This window comes from Canis lupus, chromosome 14, assembly GCF_003254725.2.
Source record: "Canis lupus dingo isolate Sandy chromosome 14, ASM325472v2, whole genome shotgun sequence".
Taxonomy (NCBI): Eukaryota; Metazoa; Chordata; class Mammalia; order Carnivora; family Canidae; genus Canis; species Canis lupus.
The window spans coordinates 53,613,319-53,631,211 of NC_064256.1; the positions used below are offsets into that span (position 1 = coordinate 53,613,319).

At 33.8% G+C, this 17,893-nt stretch overlaps 1 protein-coding gene and 1 long non-coding RNA gene across 23 annotated transcripts in view; one reads left to right on the forward strand and one right to left on the reverse strand.

The window, feature by feature from the left end:
- The window catches only part of LOC112670785 (uncharacterized), a 49,803-nt gene extending 45,531 nt beyond the window's left edge, over positions 1-4,272 (reverse strand). The window contains exon 1 of the long non-coding RNA XR_003143226.3: positions 3,992-4,272. This is a non-coding gene — a long non-coding RNA (uncharacterized LOC112670785). The remainder of the gene's footprint in view (positions 1-3,991) is intronic.
- FOXP2 (forkhead box P2) overlaps positions 1-17,893 on the forward strand; it is a 554,671-nt gene that overhangs the window by 394,782 nt on the left and 141,996 nt on the right. For 17 of the 22 annotated variants that reach the window (XM_049093828.1, XM_035698685.2, XM_049093821.1 and 14 more), the window contains one exon: positions 7,003-7,092. In XM_049093828.1, coding sequence (XP_048949785.1) covers positions 7,003-7,092 — 90 coding nt within the window. Of the gene's footprint in view, positions 1-3,578; positions 3,686-7,002; positions 7,093-10,801; positions 10,860-17,893 lie in introns of those variants that run through there. The other 5 variants (XM_035698703.2, XM_035698705.2, XM_035698698.2 and 2 more) reach the window with 4 other exon arrangements.

Genomic DNA, 17,893 nt, shown 5'->3' on the forward strand with positions numbered 1-17,893 from the left:
TTGCTTCTACATGGTGTGACTATGTCCTGTCATGTTTACAAAACGAGCTATTTGTTGTATAAGTTCATCACTATTTTGTGTCCCTATAAACATTTATCTGAGCTTCCCAACTGAAAATAATTTCTTCAACTTATGAACTCCTGAAATATTTTACGAACATTTTTTATGACCCTTTGACTTTAAACCAAATGTTTCTTATTAGACACAAAGCTCTTTGAAGGTAAAAGCAATGTCATATCACCCACTTCCTTCCTTCACAATTGCTCAATGCTTAGTTCTCTGCGTGGTACATGGAACATACTTCCAAAAAAATTTTAATGACAGTTATTTTTTTATGTATTTTATTTTTACGAATACTTTCCCAAATTCTTCTCTGCAATTTTATTATTAAATTGAGGAGGAAATCCAGAACACCAGATTCAAACAATAGTTTACTTTCAGATATTATACTATAATTTAATAGCCTGTATTTTCAGTTAGTATCCAGTATGCCAGTTGACATTATAACAGCAGTAATAAAAGTGTTCAGTCCATATCCAAACTAAAGATGGTGTTGGCTCCATAATGAGGGGAAAAAAAGCAACTGTAGGTATGTGAGAAATAAAAAGTAAATCCAAAGTATGTTTGGAAAAATAATAAAATATTTTATAGCAGAAAGAGAAATAACTGAGAATGCACATAAACGATTGTAGTTCCTGGACTATGTACCATAATAAATAAATATTATAAAAATCTTAATTTTAATAAAATTAGTTCCAATTCCTCTTAACCTTTCATACTTGGGACTTTTGAAGTTGGACAGAATTCCTTAATATGTGAACAGGAATTGTATTTAGTATTGCTATAGGTTATATTAATGTTCCTTTTGGGTTCCATTAGCAATTCATTATTATTAGCAGCAGAATAATAAGGAAAATATGAAATATGAATACCAAGCTACTTAATGTTATTTACTGTAGCCTGTGGAATGCCAGGCCCAAGGAAGAGAATGTGTTCTTCCCAATGAACTGCGTATATGATTCTAGACCTGAAAAAACATAACTATTAGTTACCAGTAATTCACAGGCTTATTTTACAGAAGGGTTTCTGAACTTATGTGGGAATTCAGAGCCATACTGGAAGATACTGAATATTGGGGTTTGGATCTGAACCTGGAGGACTTTGTTAGAACTTCTGAGGATGACCTAAGAATCCATTCCATCACATATTTAATTGCTCAGTTGTCTCTCCTTTGGATCTACATCATGAATGCTGAGCCAAAACAGACTGACATTTGATTGGTGAACAGGATGCTTTATTCTTAATTACTCACTCTTATTATAGTACCATGAAATAAAAGATCTTAGCTTCTCAATTTGACTCGCATAGTAGTACATGCTATGAACACAATATATCCACACATTTATTCTTTAACTTTATGTAAGATATACTGTAAAACAAAAATAACAATTATTTTTTTAAAAAAATTTGTAATTAGCTTTTTCCCCAACAAACTTAGTCTAATTATGGATCAGCCATGATAAAATGAAAGGTCAATAGCTACAAATGCATAATTTCACTCTGATAGATTGCTGTTTGAAAATAGGACATGACAATTAGATGATTAATTTTCTTCTATTAGATAGCATTATGAGACTTCAGATTACATTTATCAGTATATTCTCTTTAGTGGGAACATAATACAAGGAAAGGCCAAACAGAATAGGAATTCACATCCTTTATGGAAGGATCTGAATATGCTTTTTATCAACTACACTTGTGAAAATAATTAGACAATGATATTCTGTTTGAAAACTTATTTTACGTTCAGTGTTCAAAGTAACATGGTAAAGACGTCATATGTTAAAGGTTAAAACATGTGAGTATGAGGAGCAAAATTTTGAATGTCCTGCTGGTATTTTTTTTTTTTTTTTTGGTTCTGGTTATCTGCAAAGTATACACCCCTTGTCAGTATAACTAGGGAGTGCCTGTGTAAACATTCTTGTTTTGCCTGTTCCACATAATCGTTTCTTGTATCATATTTCTTCTGACCTCGCTATCTGAAACCAATTACAGGAGATCCATTTGGGCTGCATCTATTTTCATAAGAAGCCTAGGCAGCAGTGTTTTTCTCAGAGATGAATATCAACATCAAATATGCTTCTGAGTGCTTTGTTATTTATGTTTCAGAGAGATTTTGTAGCCTTCAGCTCTCAAGAATGTGTCATGCTGTGCTGTTTATACATTGAAGATATTAATGGGTGTAGATGTCATTTTTCATTTTAATGTCTCAAATGCAACAGGCTGATAGGTTAAGCATTCCTATTTTTATGGGGAGAGATATGAGTGATGTCTGTTTTCTCCCAAAATATACATATATTTACTTTGAAAAAAAAAGTTATTTATAAACCTTAGAATACTCAACATTTTTGGTTTCACTGGGTGTTTCTAAGCCATTCTCAAACAATTTTACTCCTGGTGAAAGTTTTCGATGTTCTTCAAGAAGAAAAAACTATTAATCTGACAGGTTACAAAGCTTTTCTTACTCTTAATTCTCATCATGACCTACTCACTAGAGTTATTTTCTGTATATGAGATTCATAGTTAGCATAAAGTTATTACTATTTGTGGAAGGGTGCTAGGCTTCAACTTTGTTTTTCTTGCAGAATTTTAATTTATGTGAAATTAAACAGTAGCTATTAGGAATGGTATTTTCAATAAATATCTTTTACGTTTTTATTTAAATTCCAGTTGGTTAACATAAGACATAGCACACTTTTTTAGAGGAAGATGCACCGGATTCTGAAAAAACTTATGCATTCCCACACCTCTGCCTTACAAAAAGTATATCTTTAATCTATTGTAAAGATTTTCTTTTCATCTTTCCAAGATATTTTAATCTGATTCCAATTTTTAAAATGTCCTACCTTAATTTTCTTTAGCTTTACTAAAATTAGATAACTTCATTAAGTAAAGTGCACTGTTAATGCAAAACAAATGTGTTTTTGGAAACTAGATATGGTTTGGCTGCTTTAGAAACCTCTTTCTTGTTGTTCATTAGAATCACAGTCATTATTAAGGGAAGTTTTGTAAACATCTTTTGCCTTTTGTTCTACGGGTTGTTTTTTTTTGGGGGGGGGGTGCGGAGGTTGTTTGGATGGTTGTTGTTTTTGTTTGTTTTTGCTGTGGGTGATCCTATAAATACCTAAACAGCTCATAGAACTTAATGAATGTCCCAGGAATCTATCTTTTCTGTTTACCCATTGAAGTGGACAAGTGATTTTCAAATTAATATTTTATATAATTTGACACCTAACACCTTATATTGATGAAAGTATTTTATCTCATAATCTTTTGCCTTTTGCGTAGCTACAATAATAAATTACAAAGATGAAAAAAATGTCTCCGAGCAATTGTTTATTGAAATTCAGTTCTAAAATGATATCCAGAATACTGGGAATAAAAATGTCATGCGATGCCTGCAGTGAGAATGCGAACTGCCAAAGATTCCTGCTTGTGAGTTTTAAATCATCCTGATCTCTTGGAGTTGTTTTTTGTTCTCCCACCTTTTATATTTACCATAGCGATCTCTACGGCTACGAAAAGAATGTTGAGAAAGGCAAGTGGTTCTTTTTCATGAGGATTTGTGTTGAAAGATGATCCTGGACTATTTTAAAGATAACTCTAAATGTGCATGGAAACCAAGGTACTTTAAAAGTTTAGCTGGCTATCAGTGGTATTCCATTATGATTATTACTCCTTTAAAAACAGTGTACGTGAGGTGCCTGGTGGCTCAGTCAGTTGAGCATCTGCCTTTGGCTTAGGTCATGATCCCAGGGTCCTGGACTCAAGCCCCACTGTCCATCCACTGGGGCTCCCTGCTCAGCAGGAAGTCTGCTTCACCCTCCCCCTCCCCCTGCCTCCTACCCCTGCTCATGCTCTGTCTCTCTCTCCCTCTCTCAAATAAATGAAATCTTTAAAAAATAATAGAAAATAAATAAAAAGAACGTACGTATATACTTTTGTCCAGTGAAATTTCCGTGAGCTGTACTTCTAAGAGATCTAATTTTCCAGTATCTTTCTCTAGCCACTGGGTATTCCATATTCCATTGGGTTACTTGTTTGGGTTGAGATGAATAAACATCATGCCATGTGACAAAGCGACTAGGGCCCCAGGCTTGGGAGACCAGAGTCTGAATTTTTGACCAAACTACGTTACTGCCTTGTGACTTTAATCAAGTTATTGTTGTATTGATGCTTTAGTCATTCGCCTACAAAATACGGAAGGCTAAACAATTGGTAAGGTTTATGTCCAGCTCTAGAATTCTTCAGTTGATTTGTAATAACTGGTCAAGTGATCAGAGCGTTACAGAAGCATAGAGTTCCATCAGGTATTGGTAGAGTATGTGGTGAAACGCAAGTCAAGGATGGCAGGAACACTTGGCTATAAAAATGAATATATATTCAGTGGTAACTATTCCATACAAACACTGACAAATTCAGACATCAAAAAATTTTTTAAATTTTTTATTTTATTTTATTTTATTTATGATAGGCACACAGTGAGAGAGAGAGAGAGAGAGAGGCAGAGACACAGGCAGAGGGAGAAGCAGGCTCCATGCACCGGGAGCCTGACGTGGGATTCGATCCCGGGTCTCCAGGATCGCGCCCTGGGCCAAAGGCAGGCGCTAAACCGCTGCGCCACCCAGGGATCCCTCAGACATCAAAAAATTATGGTGTAGCTTTTCTTCTAGGTTTTGATAGATGAATATTCTCTCTCTACAGGAGAAAATAATTCATTATGGTACCATATGTTCTCCATTAGTAGAGCTTTACCCATTGCCATCTAAGGGTTTCTTGATGGAACTGAGACAGTATGGCACACTGGAATGCACTTTGGCCTTCTGGAAACCTTGAACAAAACACTGGATTACTCTAGGCCTCATTTTTCTCATTTGCTAAACTGAGAGCATCAGGGTAGGTGATTTCTAAGGTTGCTTTTAGTTCCAGCCATTCATGACTTCAAGAATTAGAACTGTGTTCATTAGAATCCTTTAAGAATAATAAACGATTGCAGAATTAAATGTAAACTAAGACTGCATGTATACAAAATAAACTAATGAACTCAAAGGAAAAAAACAATTTTATGAAAAAATTAAGCAGAATTTGTGTCGATTTTGCTATCGAAGGCGAAAATAGTTGGTGGATTTTTTTTTTTTTTTTTGAATTTCACATAGACACAACCTAAGTCACACTATCACAATTTCCACTTGAAAAATATCATTTGGAGTTATTTTATACGTTGCAATTAAAAAAGGAAAGCTGTATTATTTGGAATAGTAAGTGAAATATTTTGAACTAAGTTTTGTGATGATAAAGTATCCGTGGAATTTTTTATTTGGTCTCTCTTTTTTTTTTTTTTTTTCAAAGCGAACTTTAATAAAATTGCCTGAGTTCACTGGAATGTGACATCCTGAGAAACATTTAGGTTATGATTACTTGAAAAATTGAAAAAAACAAAAGATTGCTGAATGAGTGTGTCTCCAAATGTAAAAAGTGTGCTTTACAAACTATGCCAGATCCTGCTCCGGGAAGACAAATCAGTGTTGTTAGGGGATGGTGCTAGTGCCTTCAGTTTGTTTACTTTGGTTTCTATGTCTGCCTGCCTTCTCAGAAAACTTGCTTGGAGCCAGACTGTAGCAGCCCTCTCTCTGTCTTTTCATAATTGATCAGGGGATGACTGCCTTCCCTGAGGGTTAAGACGTGGCAACTTTTTCTGTTTGCTCAGCATCTCAATGCAGTAGTTCAAACATTGTTCACACCAGCTGGCAGTGTAATGCCATATGCACATCTTGTCAAAGCAACTGTTGTCATGGATACTAGAAACTCTCTTAAAAACCAGATCATTGATTCCAATCAAAATTGTACTTTTTATCAGCTTAGAATCTCAATTATTATAGAAGAATATTGATCTAAGATATTTCTCTCATCATGAAAAATTTACCTCATATTCTAAAAACACTGAATAACAGAGTAGGGCAATGATTTATTTTAGTTGTATGTGTTGAAAAATTTCATCATTAGTGTTCATTGAACTCAGTTATTGAGAGGAAAAATGAGTTTGCAAAGTAGAGGCTCTTAAAAAGTTCTTTTTTTTCCTATTTACACTGCTACCTTTAAAACATCTCAATATGTATTTTTATGGCACTGATTTTTCTATAAGTTTATATAATACACTCACCAAACTGTGCCTCCTTCTGTAAAAGAAATGCTTACATTCATTTCTTATGTTAAGTTTTATTTTCCTGAATGGGGAAAAAAAACATAAAAATAAATGAAAACATCTTCTATTTTGATTGGTATTTTGTCACACATAGAAACAAACCTGATTGGTTGAGTGGTAATTTCTTTGTTCTCTGATTTTGCTAAGAATGCAAATGAAAACCACTCAATTTTATTTGGCATTAAAACTGCACTTTATTTTGTCAAAGGAGAGGTTTCCCCTTGAATTGTAAGTACAAAAAAGTGTTTTTAATCTTTAGTGAAAATCCTTGTTAATTCACTTTCAAGATAATCTGATGTTGATTTGTCAAATTTAATTACAGCTTCCGGTAACACTTGAAGTCTACTGCTTTTGCTTCAAAATTGTAATATGAAAATGCAAATTGAATGATAATTTAAAAGGGAGTGGGCATTTTAGTTGAACACTCAAAGACAAGTTCCTTGTGTAAATGAGGTTATTGATGCAGTTTATGATTTTTTTCCTCTTTAAGCACTTTAAGCAAATTAACTTTATTTCCTACAGGATTACATGTATCTCCATGACTTAAGTAAAGTTGTATATGTGTGCTATGTGGAATTTTTATTTCACATTAGATCTTTAATAATTCTCTCTAAAAAGGAGGATGAGAAAGGGGTTCTCATACATTGAAGACTTTTACTATTAACCAGGGAATAATCAATTATTGATAATCAATTTACCTTTCAACAAAGTATTAGATATTGTTCCCTTTTTACTTCTAGGCTCTCCAAGCAGCGAGACAACTTCTCTTACAGCAGCAAACAAGTGGATTGAAATCTCCTAAGAGCAGTGATAAACAGAGACCACTGCAGGTTAGTAAAGCATTCTTGTCCTTGGGATCTTATTTTAAAAGATGTTCATTATGATAACAAATGTATAGACCCAGTTGTATACATTCAGAAATTTTTACATTTGCATATGTCGGTAATTTCAATTCAAAAGGAGAGCTCATTCTATCTTCTTGAAAGAGAAAAAAATTTCCGTTCCCATAGATTTCAAATGTCTACAAGGTTACTTATTACAAAAATTATATAGAAACCACATTTGGTATACGTAGGCATAAGAAGTTTTGTATAAAACTCCCTTGTGGGATTTTAACGGAATTTTACTTACAAACAAGTTAAAGTAAAATGTGAAATTTCTTCCTTAAAAGCAAAGCCATAGTAAGATGGTATGGAAGGAGACAAAGCAGTCTTAGACAACCCTCTGCAGTTGTATCCAAGTGACAAATGCAGAAAACCTCCAGGGTTGCCAAAAAAACTGTTTGAGTTTGCCAAGGAGTTATTGCTGTTGCTACAGTTATAAAAACACATTCTGGAGTTTGTTGTCCTTATTCCCTATGTTTGTCTTGTGAAACTGATAGTATGTATGTCCTTTAAAGTAACTTTTTGTTACATAATATAACCATTGTTTTGTATAATCCTACCCAGAGTACATAGAACATTGTTTGGGGGGAAGAAACATTTTTAGGGTGTAATTATTAAATGTGTGGTAGGTAGGATCTGAGGTTACATAAAACATCTTTCAAAATGTCTATCAGCTCTGTTGAAAGATAAGCAGTGGTTTTTCCTGAATCATGTGTTACATACACATCTGATAAGGTAAGCTTAGTTTGAAAAACAGTAAGCATCTTCCTTGTTGCTTTATTTTACCAAAACAGTCTTGGAATTTTTTCTGGCCTAGGTGTCTATTTTCATTTTCAGGTGTACTCCCAGATGTTAGTAACTAAGTCTTATATGATGGCCTCCTGAAGTTTAGTATGTATGACAGGGAATTATAGGCTACTGATCTACACAATCCAGAAACTACTTATTATGTAAAAGCTGGATTAAATTTTTGGTCCCTAGACAAATTTGAGATGAGAATGTATATTCTTGGGAACAGACCCATTTGCGGGAGGTGGGTGGGAAGAAGGAGGACTTGTGGAGAGGGGATGTGTTCCAATAGTCTAAAGTTCAAATGTCTGCCATGATTGCAAAAGTTTTGTTGAATCAGCCTGAGTTTAAGATTCATATTGATTTTTTTAAAATAAATTTTACACTCTGTTGTTTAAACTAATCAGTAATTTTATGGCGACACACTTTCCTCACTGTCATCTCTCCCCAAGTAATGACAGTGATTGGAGTCTTTCCATCGAATTGTCTTATTCCATGACAGCCTCGCCATATATTTGCATGACAGAGAAAAACTTACATAAAAGTCACAGAAGATGGCAAATGAAATCTTTCCCTCACTGTGACTTCAGAGTAGGAGTTTTTCACTGTTGTTGGTATATAGCAAAGGAGGTTTAAATGCTGGCAGCATAAGCCAAAGGTAGGAGCTGATGTTTCGACTATTGGGAAACACACTACATATCGTCCTAATTCTGTTTTAACATGTCTCGACAAAATAGACAAAATAGTTGTTCCTTCCTCCCCAAAGCTAAGTCTAGTAGAAGTTTCTTTATTCTGGTTACCAGGGCATCTCTGGAAAGAATGGCTGGGTTTTAGATTTTCTTTCTTTCTTTCTTTCTTTCTTTCTTTCTTTCTTTCTTTCTTTCTTTCTTTCTTTTCTTTTCTTTTCTTTTCTCTTTCTTTCTTTTCTTTCTCTCTCTTTTCTTTTTTTTTTGTTTTGTTTTGTTGTTGCATTGGAAGGCAAGATTTGATACTTTGTTTAACTAAAATATACATAATTTTTCTTAGATAACACACACATATGGTAGGAATATTAATGACTCTAAAATCAGTAATTGTCGCTCATGTACCAGATGTGTAAATAAAATTTTGAGAAGTTCTCAACTTTTGCTATTTTATTGTGAAAGGGTGATTGAAAGCAATTTAAATACCTTTTAACAATTGCAGGTGCTAACCATTACTACTAAGACTTTTCTTGTGTCACTTATATTTAGTGTTTTATGATGCCTATTAATACGAATGTATCTCCATTGTATAAATTATAAAACTGTAGTTTTTTTATTATTTTGTGTTTTAATCAAGTCGAATGCCAGAAAGTCATAGGAATGAAAAGATGGTTTTTATGAATGAGAATTGAGAAATAATGAATGAAGACTTATCTCTTCATCAAAATATATACCGTGATTAATATAATGTGAGGCTAAAGTTAGTATTTCATAGTATTTAATAAGTTTAGCAACTATAAGCATACTGGGATTGTGTTTAAAACCTAACAGCATTCTATACCAGGTTACATATGTTGTTAAATGAGGATATTAAGTAATGCTTATCCTTACATCTGCAAATGCCATTTAATGTGAGTTGCACTATTAGCCACTTATGTTAAAGAAAAAGGTTGAATATTTTTTCTTAAAAATCTTAACCATTTAATATGAAATTAACACTTTAAATCTCTTATGATTTTCTCACAATCAGTTCTTTTTCTACTTAACTAAGAATTTAACCAATCTTTCAAAGTAGAATTGGTATAAATTATCTCTTAAAATTCATAAAGATAATTGAACACGTTTCAATATATGAACTTGTAAAGGCTAGGTATTTTGTGCTTATAATAGATCATGGTGGTTTGTGTTTTATCAGACACAAAACATTGTTAGAAGAACAAAAAAGAGCGTGTGTTTTTTCATTTTAAAATATAGTTTTGATGGAGAACTATTTTATAAAGTTTGAAAAAATACAGATTTTTGAAAAATCTGTTTTGATGGCTCAAGTCACAAGAACAATATTAGGTCTTATTACACACAACTGATTTATTTTAAATGTTGAAAAATGGTAGCCAGATTTGAAGTGTGACATGGTAAAGATCCTATTTCTAGCATAGTATTTATTTACTATTATTTTTTCATTTAAATTTTTTCAGAGTTTTGTGCTACAGATGGCATAGATATTAGCCTATCTAATACTAAATGGAAAGAAAAAAATCACATCTGACAAGCTTGAGTACCAATTGTAGTAGTAATTTCGCTTTCATGTATAGATATCTGAATATATGTATTTGAAACATGTTTACATTTTCTATTCATTACATAAAGCACCAATTGAGTAGGTCCAATCATTAGGTACATTGATTAATGACATATTGATGAATAATATATAAAGATTGTGATGCAAATGGGCCCTGATATTAACCTAAGCATTACCAGATGTTTCTTCTTTACATGCTTACTATGCACCCCAGAAAACATATATAACAGCTGAAGACAGCCTCTTCTCTTGATTTGTGATATTTATTTATATCCACTCATAGCAGTTCCTAGACATAGTATACCCATAGTGATCCTAAAAAAGAAAAGTTAGCCAAAGAGAGTAAGTAATGCTTTCAATTTCATGAAACTAATTTCGAGATTAAAAAGAGTAAACTTCTTTTACTCTTTTTAAAAGCATACATGCCCACCCACACACAGACACATATTTGTATATGCATATGCACACATGCACACTTCCATAATCTGTAAATCAAAATTTTCTTTTGTAAAATACAGTATCAGTTTTCTAGCCTATGACAAATCTACTTAATTTAGTTTAGGTATGAAAATTGGTCGCATTATTGTTCTTGTTACATTTACAGCCATGAGACAGACTTGTGGTTCTTCAACAGCTGTGCAGAGCAGAGACGTAAATTTAAGGTAAATGACATTGCTTTGCTATCTTAGATGAATATTAGTATATAGTACTGTAATCACTTCCTTCACCGTAGGTTAATATCTAATATAAGCTTCTCTTTGCCAATAGGTAATTAAATATTTTTTAATAACTGTGCTAAACAGTTCAAGAATGGACAAATAAAAAGCCAAAGTGAGTTAAACTTAGGGGTGTTATTCTGACTCTGCCACAGACTAGTTACAAAAGTTTAAGGAAGCCACGTAACACTTCTAAAATAGACATTGGGCTGATTGGCGAAATATTATAATCTGTGCTTACAGATTTTTTTTTGAAGTAAGTTATAGGCATCTTAATTTTTTTAGGAATAGCCGTATCTTGAGTATTAGCTTATGAGTTAAGGAGTATGTTTGTTTGTTTTCAGTTACAAGGCACTTTTTTTTTATTAACATACCATAGCCAAAAATAATGTTTTGGAATCAAAGAATTGGAAACACTGTGCAAGTGTCATTTTGTACAATATCTGAGGAAACTTTGTTCTGTTTAATGCCTTGAAGTAGTTTTACAAATAATTTTAAGAGAAATATAAGCTACGTAAAGAATTACTTTACCTATGTATTTACTTTAATAATCTACATTAAAATAGGTTGTGATAATAATGCAGTTTAGTGAATTTCTACCTTTATCTACTTCTTCAGTCCAAAATGCTAAAATTAACATCTGCAGGCAAAACAAGAAATTCTTTAGTAAACTAATCAGCACTTCTACAATTTATATTCTAGGAAAAAATCAAGAATAAAGTATAAAAAGAAATAATGAAATACATATTTTGGGAGAAAATACTATAGATATAGAATTAGACATTGACAAATATGTTTTAGGAAATAATAAAAGTTCATGCATGCAGTGGTAAAGAATAATATTGAATACTTCCTTTTCAACATAATTTCTGATTTCTAATACGTAAGAATTAGAGAACAGCTAAAACACATTTTGTTTCAAATACTGAAAGTAACATAAGGAAATTTGCAATGTGGATTTGAGTAAATTTATTGTGATGCAGATAATTTAAGAAGATTTTTTTATCTATATTTTCTGTGTATCCAAAAGTTAAGCATTAAGTCTAATACACTGTTTTTATATCATAAATAATAAATTTTAAAGGAGTTTAACTTAAAAACTATTCACAAGGACTGCCTATGCCTTGTGTAGTCCTAATTTTCCCATTATGGTAGAGAACATTTCTTAAAAGGCAGTGTGAAATAAGCAGTTTTACAAGAATGTTACAGAATAAAATCTTCCTCAAAATATTGTGATGTTGCCACCTGTGGCCAGCTGCTCAAGGCTGACACCCTGTGGAGGAGGCCCTAGGATGTCCAGTCCATCATTGCTAAGTGTGTTTGTGTGGAAAACTTGTGTATGATCCATTCATGGCATGTAGGAGAAAGAATATGTGTTTTGAATCTGAAGCCTACCTTGCCGTTACTTAATTATTAGGACTTTGGGTAGAGTCCTTGGAGTCTATCTCTTCAAGGCTGTTACCACATCTCTAAAAAGGGAATAAGGATACGCATGTTGCAAGATTGTTATGAAAACTAAAAAAGAATATTGTATAAAGTAGCATAAATTCTTGTACATAAGTGAATTAAATAATTCCCATTATGATCAGCTCCATAAAATTGATACTTAATCCAAGGTTATGACAAATATTCTATAATATCTTTCCTTTTATTTGGCCATAGTTTTCACTATTCACCATGAATGCCTAATTTATAAGAAAGCAGTAGTGAGTATTCCAGCTATTATTCAAGTATCTCCCCCTGCTAGAGGTCCCCACAACACCCATATTTCACACTTGCCCCACGTAAACTTATATTTTAATGTTTGTCTTTCCTACTAGACTGTGAGCTCTATGTCAGCAGGGACCATGAATGTCCTGCTCATCTCTAGTGGCTAACAGTGCCTCGTGAATAAAAGAGCTCAGTAAATACTTGTATAGATGGTATGAGCCCTAAATGTCAAGCTAACAAGTATGTACTCTATGGTTTAGGTAGCAAGGCTTTAAAGGTTTTTCATAAGCAAGTGATATGATCAAACCAGTGTTTTGTGAAGATCTAGTCAACAGTGGAGCATTTGGAGGATGTTATTGGGGAGGGGAATTGTGAGGGATCTGGATTAAGGATAAACTTTTTAAAAATTACTTAAATAGACACATGATGAATTGAGCCCAAACTAGAATTGAGTCCGAGGTGGTGGCAAGAAAAGTAAGTTGAAGTAGCAAACATTTAGAAAATTAGAACTTGACAGAGGTTATATATAGCCAGAGAGAAATATTTGTGAAATAATCCAGAAGTGATAAATGAATCCATGAGAGAGGAGAAGATTTCTGGAAAAGATGATTTACCAAGAGGAGCTCAGTAACATCCATATTTTTTAGAGGCAAGAAGAGAAAGAAGCAGAGAAAAAAAAGAGGGGGAAAGAAGAACCAAATTACCATTTAACAAATCAAGGAAGTTCAAGGAATGGAAGAGTTTTTAAAAGATGGAGTTTGTCAACCATATTAAGCAATGTTCATGAGGTTGAGCATTTTCATACATACAATGTTAAGCTGAGACACTGGTGATTTTTAATCCACCTCTTTCTTTGTCATCTACCAGTAACCCTTAGGATCTGCTATACTAAAATGATCCCAAAAAATGGCGGGGGGCGGGGGGAGGAATTTACTTTAACATGAATGTTAAATAGAAAATTGAGAATTAGTAAATGTACTTCTGTTTCTCAGATTGCTGTGTCTCTAATTGTATAAGTAAATGTATATTGCATATCTAATACTGAGTTCCCATAAATTAAATCTGGAAGAAAACTGCTTTCTAGGAGGTTAAATTTTACCCAAGCACATGTTTCATTGTGTAATCCATTAGGATTCTAAGAACATATTCCCTTGACTTCTCTATCTTAACTAAAGTGAGAGGAAGAAAGAAATAGAACATTAATATTGTTAAGGGAGCTCTCCATAGGATTTAAGACTTAGGCTGTGAATTTTATCTTAAGATGTTTGGAGGTGTTGTACAAGCTAAATTGAATGACAAAGTGAACAGTGTGAGTACATGATTAAGGACAAAAAGTGAAATTATTTTGAAATTCACTTACATTTAAGATTCCTTGTGTTTCCTCAGTGGATTCTATTCATACATTTCTATCATCCTGCATTCTACATTTCCAGTTGGTCTTCTTAAAATTTCTCTGCTACCTTCACCTTTTCTACTATACTCTTTCTTCCTTTATTATCTTATTCTTTTCTCTCATCATGGAATCTGGTCTATTTTGCTTAATCTCTGTCACCTTCAGTCATATGTTGAGAAAAGAGTAACTTTAAATGCCGGTAATCACTTGATTCTATCTTGAACCCAAAAGATATCCTAGCATATCATCTTACCAACAAAATAGGAAAATTGTGCTGCCTCTTACAATCCGGTGTCTGTTATTTAGTTCTTATCTTGCCCCAAGAGAAGTTTCCATTATGCTTTTTTAAGTTGTAGTTTTAGTATGAAAGTAACTCTGCTCTTAAATATCTCAGCTACTTAGAAGGACCTAGAACCCTGGGGCATTTCATTTAGTTCTAGAATTCTTGTACTAATAACGTTTATAGATGGCTCTTTAAAAGTCACCCTGAGAATTGTTGCCATCATTCCTTAAATCCTTTTGTCTGATTTCCCAGAAAACTCATTGAGAGGTGAATATTCAAACTAGAATTGCTTGGAAGAGTTCTTTTAAAATGGCCAGTTTTTCATGGAGATCGTAGGTTGTGCTGATTAGGATTATTTAAATAACACTGAATTTGGAAGCACAGCATTTGAAATGATCAAACAGAAGTATAATGAATTGTTCTTTCAAAAATATCTAAGTCACCCTACCTTAATATGAAAATCATATAAGCTCATTATAAGAATCTAACACATTTTAAGTTAAATTATGGCTGGGCACTAAGTTACTTTTCCCAAAGGCACTTAATAAATATTAATAAATTGCTATAGTATAGTAGATTTTTTAAGATGAAAATTATGTTCTGTGATTAGATGAGGAAGAAACCACTCATGAGAACTAATTATAGTAGACCCTTGACATTCACAAGGTATGCATCCTGAGATCTTCATGAACCCTCAAACTCAAGAAATTCCCAGTTCAAAAATATGGAGAGATCTATGCAGGCCTCCTTCCCAGTGCTATTCTTATTCTGAATCTAGCTACCATAATCACCCGCCACGTGTCGTGTGAGTTAACAGCTTTCAGCTTTCAATAAAATTGACCTCTTGACTAATCTCATTTTTTTAAGATACTTTTTTTTTTAAACATCACACGTTGTCCTGTATCAATGAGAACAGGTAGAGAACAGCCAAGCAGTTAATGTATGTATGTGAGAAGTCCGCAATCTCAAGACTCCCTCAGCCTCCCTCCACCACACTTGATTCAGTTCCAAGGCCTGAAAAATTACAGAAGTATAATGCCTGGAACTTTAGAACTTGTCCATTTCAAAATAATCAAGCCAATCCCAACATCTGTGAACTTTCTACTAGATCTTGCGTGATAGCTAAATGAGGAAGAATCCAGAGTGTACAAGTTTCCCCACCTTACTTGCTGATATTTTATTTGAAGAATTAAAAAGGCACTCGATATAAATATTAACATTTCCTTCTCGTTAATTGAAATCTCAGTGACATTAATAAATGACCTGGTGTACTCTTTCAGAGTAAAAGTTGCCTGGAAGGTTTTTAAAGGCACCGAGGAAGGCAGTGTCTTGGGAATGAAAAGACCTCTTCGAAGTTTAGTAGATGAGTAGAAGCTTTATTTTAATGACCATGGCTGGTTGACTGTTTGGTCCACGCATTCTGAGCTTAATATTTTATCCCTGAAATGAGAGAGTCTCTGTTTACATTCAGTTCATAGTTGAATCACATCCGGCTTACCTAAAGGTATTTGGTGGTGATTTTTTAAAAGGCTTTGTTGTTTAATCATGCCGATTTTTGTAGTTTTATCAGCATAGACATAGAACAGGTGGTACCTAGTGGGTAAACATTTTGATAGCACAAAATAGACAGAAAATTCCTTTGCACAGTATATAAATTCTTACACTTCTAATGCTAACGCTCACACTGCTGTAAAAGCTGCCACCTTGATATCTTCCACTGTGAGTGCTACCACAAGTTCTCGTGTGATGAACCAAGAAACACACAACATTACAATGTGCTGATGTGAGGAAAATCTATTGTCTCACGGAAAAACTAGTAAATTCTTCAATAGGATCTCTTAAAAAAAAGGCAAAGAATAAACTCATTCTTTTCATATTCGTCTTCTCTTCCCATAAAACCAGGCATGTTATAGACATTTAAAACATATTAATTGGTGATTAAAATATGATTAAAGATTCAGTCTCTCAAACACTAGGGTATCATTGCAGTTTTTCTCTTTATTACAGGTGAATATATTTCCCTTAGTAACCATCACTAGTCTTCTACATACTCTTTTTTTTTTCCTACATAGTCTTAAGAGTATATTTAGGCCAATGGTTTTCAAATCCCAGAGATTGCATAAAAACCTTTAAAAAGTGGAGAATTTAGAGTCCACCCCAGACCATTGGCTAAAACTTTGGGGGGGATAGGATTTTGGAAAATGAAAATATTTTACACTATCCAGAAGATTCTAATACAACTGGTCTGCAGAGTAATATGCAGGACTCCTCTTCTGCAACAGTGGGTCCCTGTAGTAAAAAAGTATTGAATCTGATTTCTCTTATTAATATACGGTGTCATTTTTCCCCTCTGGGAATCTATTCTCCAACCTACACAATGAAAAAGCTAGACTACTGATACTTCATGCTCCTGCCAGATTTAGCACTCTTTGAATCTCTGTTCTGTTTTTTTTTTTCTTTGTTTGCTTTTTTTATGTGTGTTTGTGTGTATGTATCTTTAAATCAGAGCTAATTAAAAGCCCCTGATTAGGTTTCTTGAGATGTCTCTAATTTTTCCAGGATCATTTCCAACAATATCGTCAGAATTTTACTTTTGACTTTCAGTTGGTTCTCATCAGTACTGTCAGTCAGTAAAATCATCATCACTGATGAACTCAATCTCTTCTTATCTTTGATTTAAAAAATAATAATATCTGGAGGGCACCTGGGTAGCTCAGTTGGTTAAGCTTCCAACTCTTGACTTTGTCTAGGGCCACAATCTCAGGATTGTGATAGCAAGCCCACGTTGGGCTCCACGTTCAGCGTGGATTCAGCCTGAAATTCTGTCTCTCTCTCTGCCCCTCTCCTGCTCATTTGGGCACTCACTCTCAAAACAAATTTTAAAAATCTAAAACAATAAAAATAATATCTGCTTTCTGAAGTCCTCAGTACAGACCAACCTTGCCTAATTGGCCTCCCTTTCCATGTTAGAGACCTTAAGGAAAAGGCTCATTGGCTTCAAAGATAGCTGGCTGCTGCAATGGCCCCGGGATGCTGATCTCATGGTTCACCACGTACTTTTTACATATTATATGAGCAGCAATTTCTCTAACTTTGCTTTGCATCTCCACAAAGCTGACCCTGCCTTTCTTTTCTCAATAGGCGCTTCTCCACCTTCATCTAGAAAACTTCTGGGTAGCTTTAACATTCCCATTGTCAGCCACTCTGTGAAGTCTCTTTTGATACCTCCTCCTGCCACACATACACCGTGTAGAATTAATTATTCCTTTCTATACATTACTTCTATGTCGTGTTCCTACTCCCATTCTTGTATGTATCACACTGAATCGTAATTACTCTATGTTCCTTGAAGGCCTGGACTGTCTTATTCGTCTTCACATTTCCAGTGTCTGGCACACAGTACATTTTGTGTAAACCTGTGGTGTCCATTGACCAGGGCTAGTCTATAATCAAGTTCCTCCTTCCTCTGAGGTTCCAGGTATGTTTTTTCAGTTACACACTGGGACATTTCAACCCAGATTAAGTTGTTTGCAACTGAAGCTATTTATCCTTCCCTACCCTTATCCAGTTGAAGTTTTCATCAACTTTGCTTGA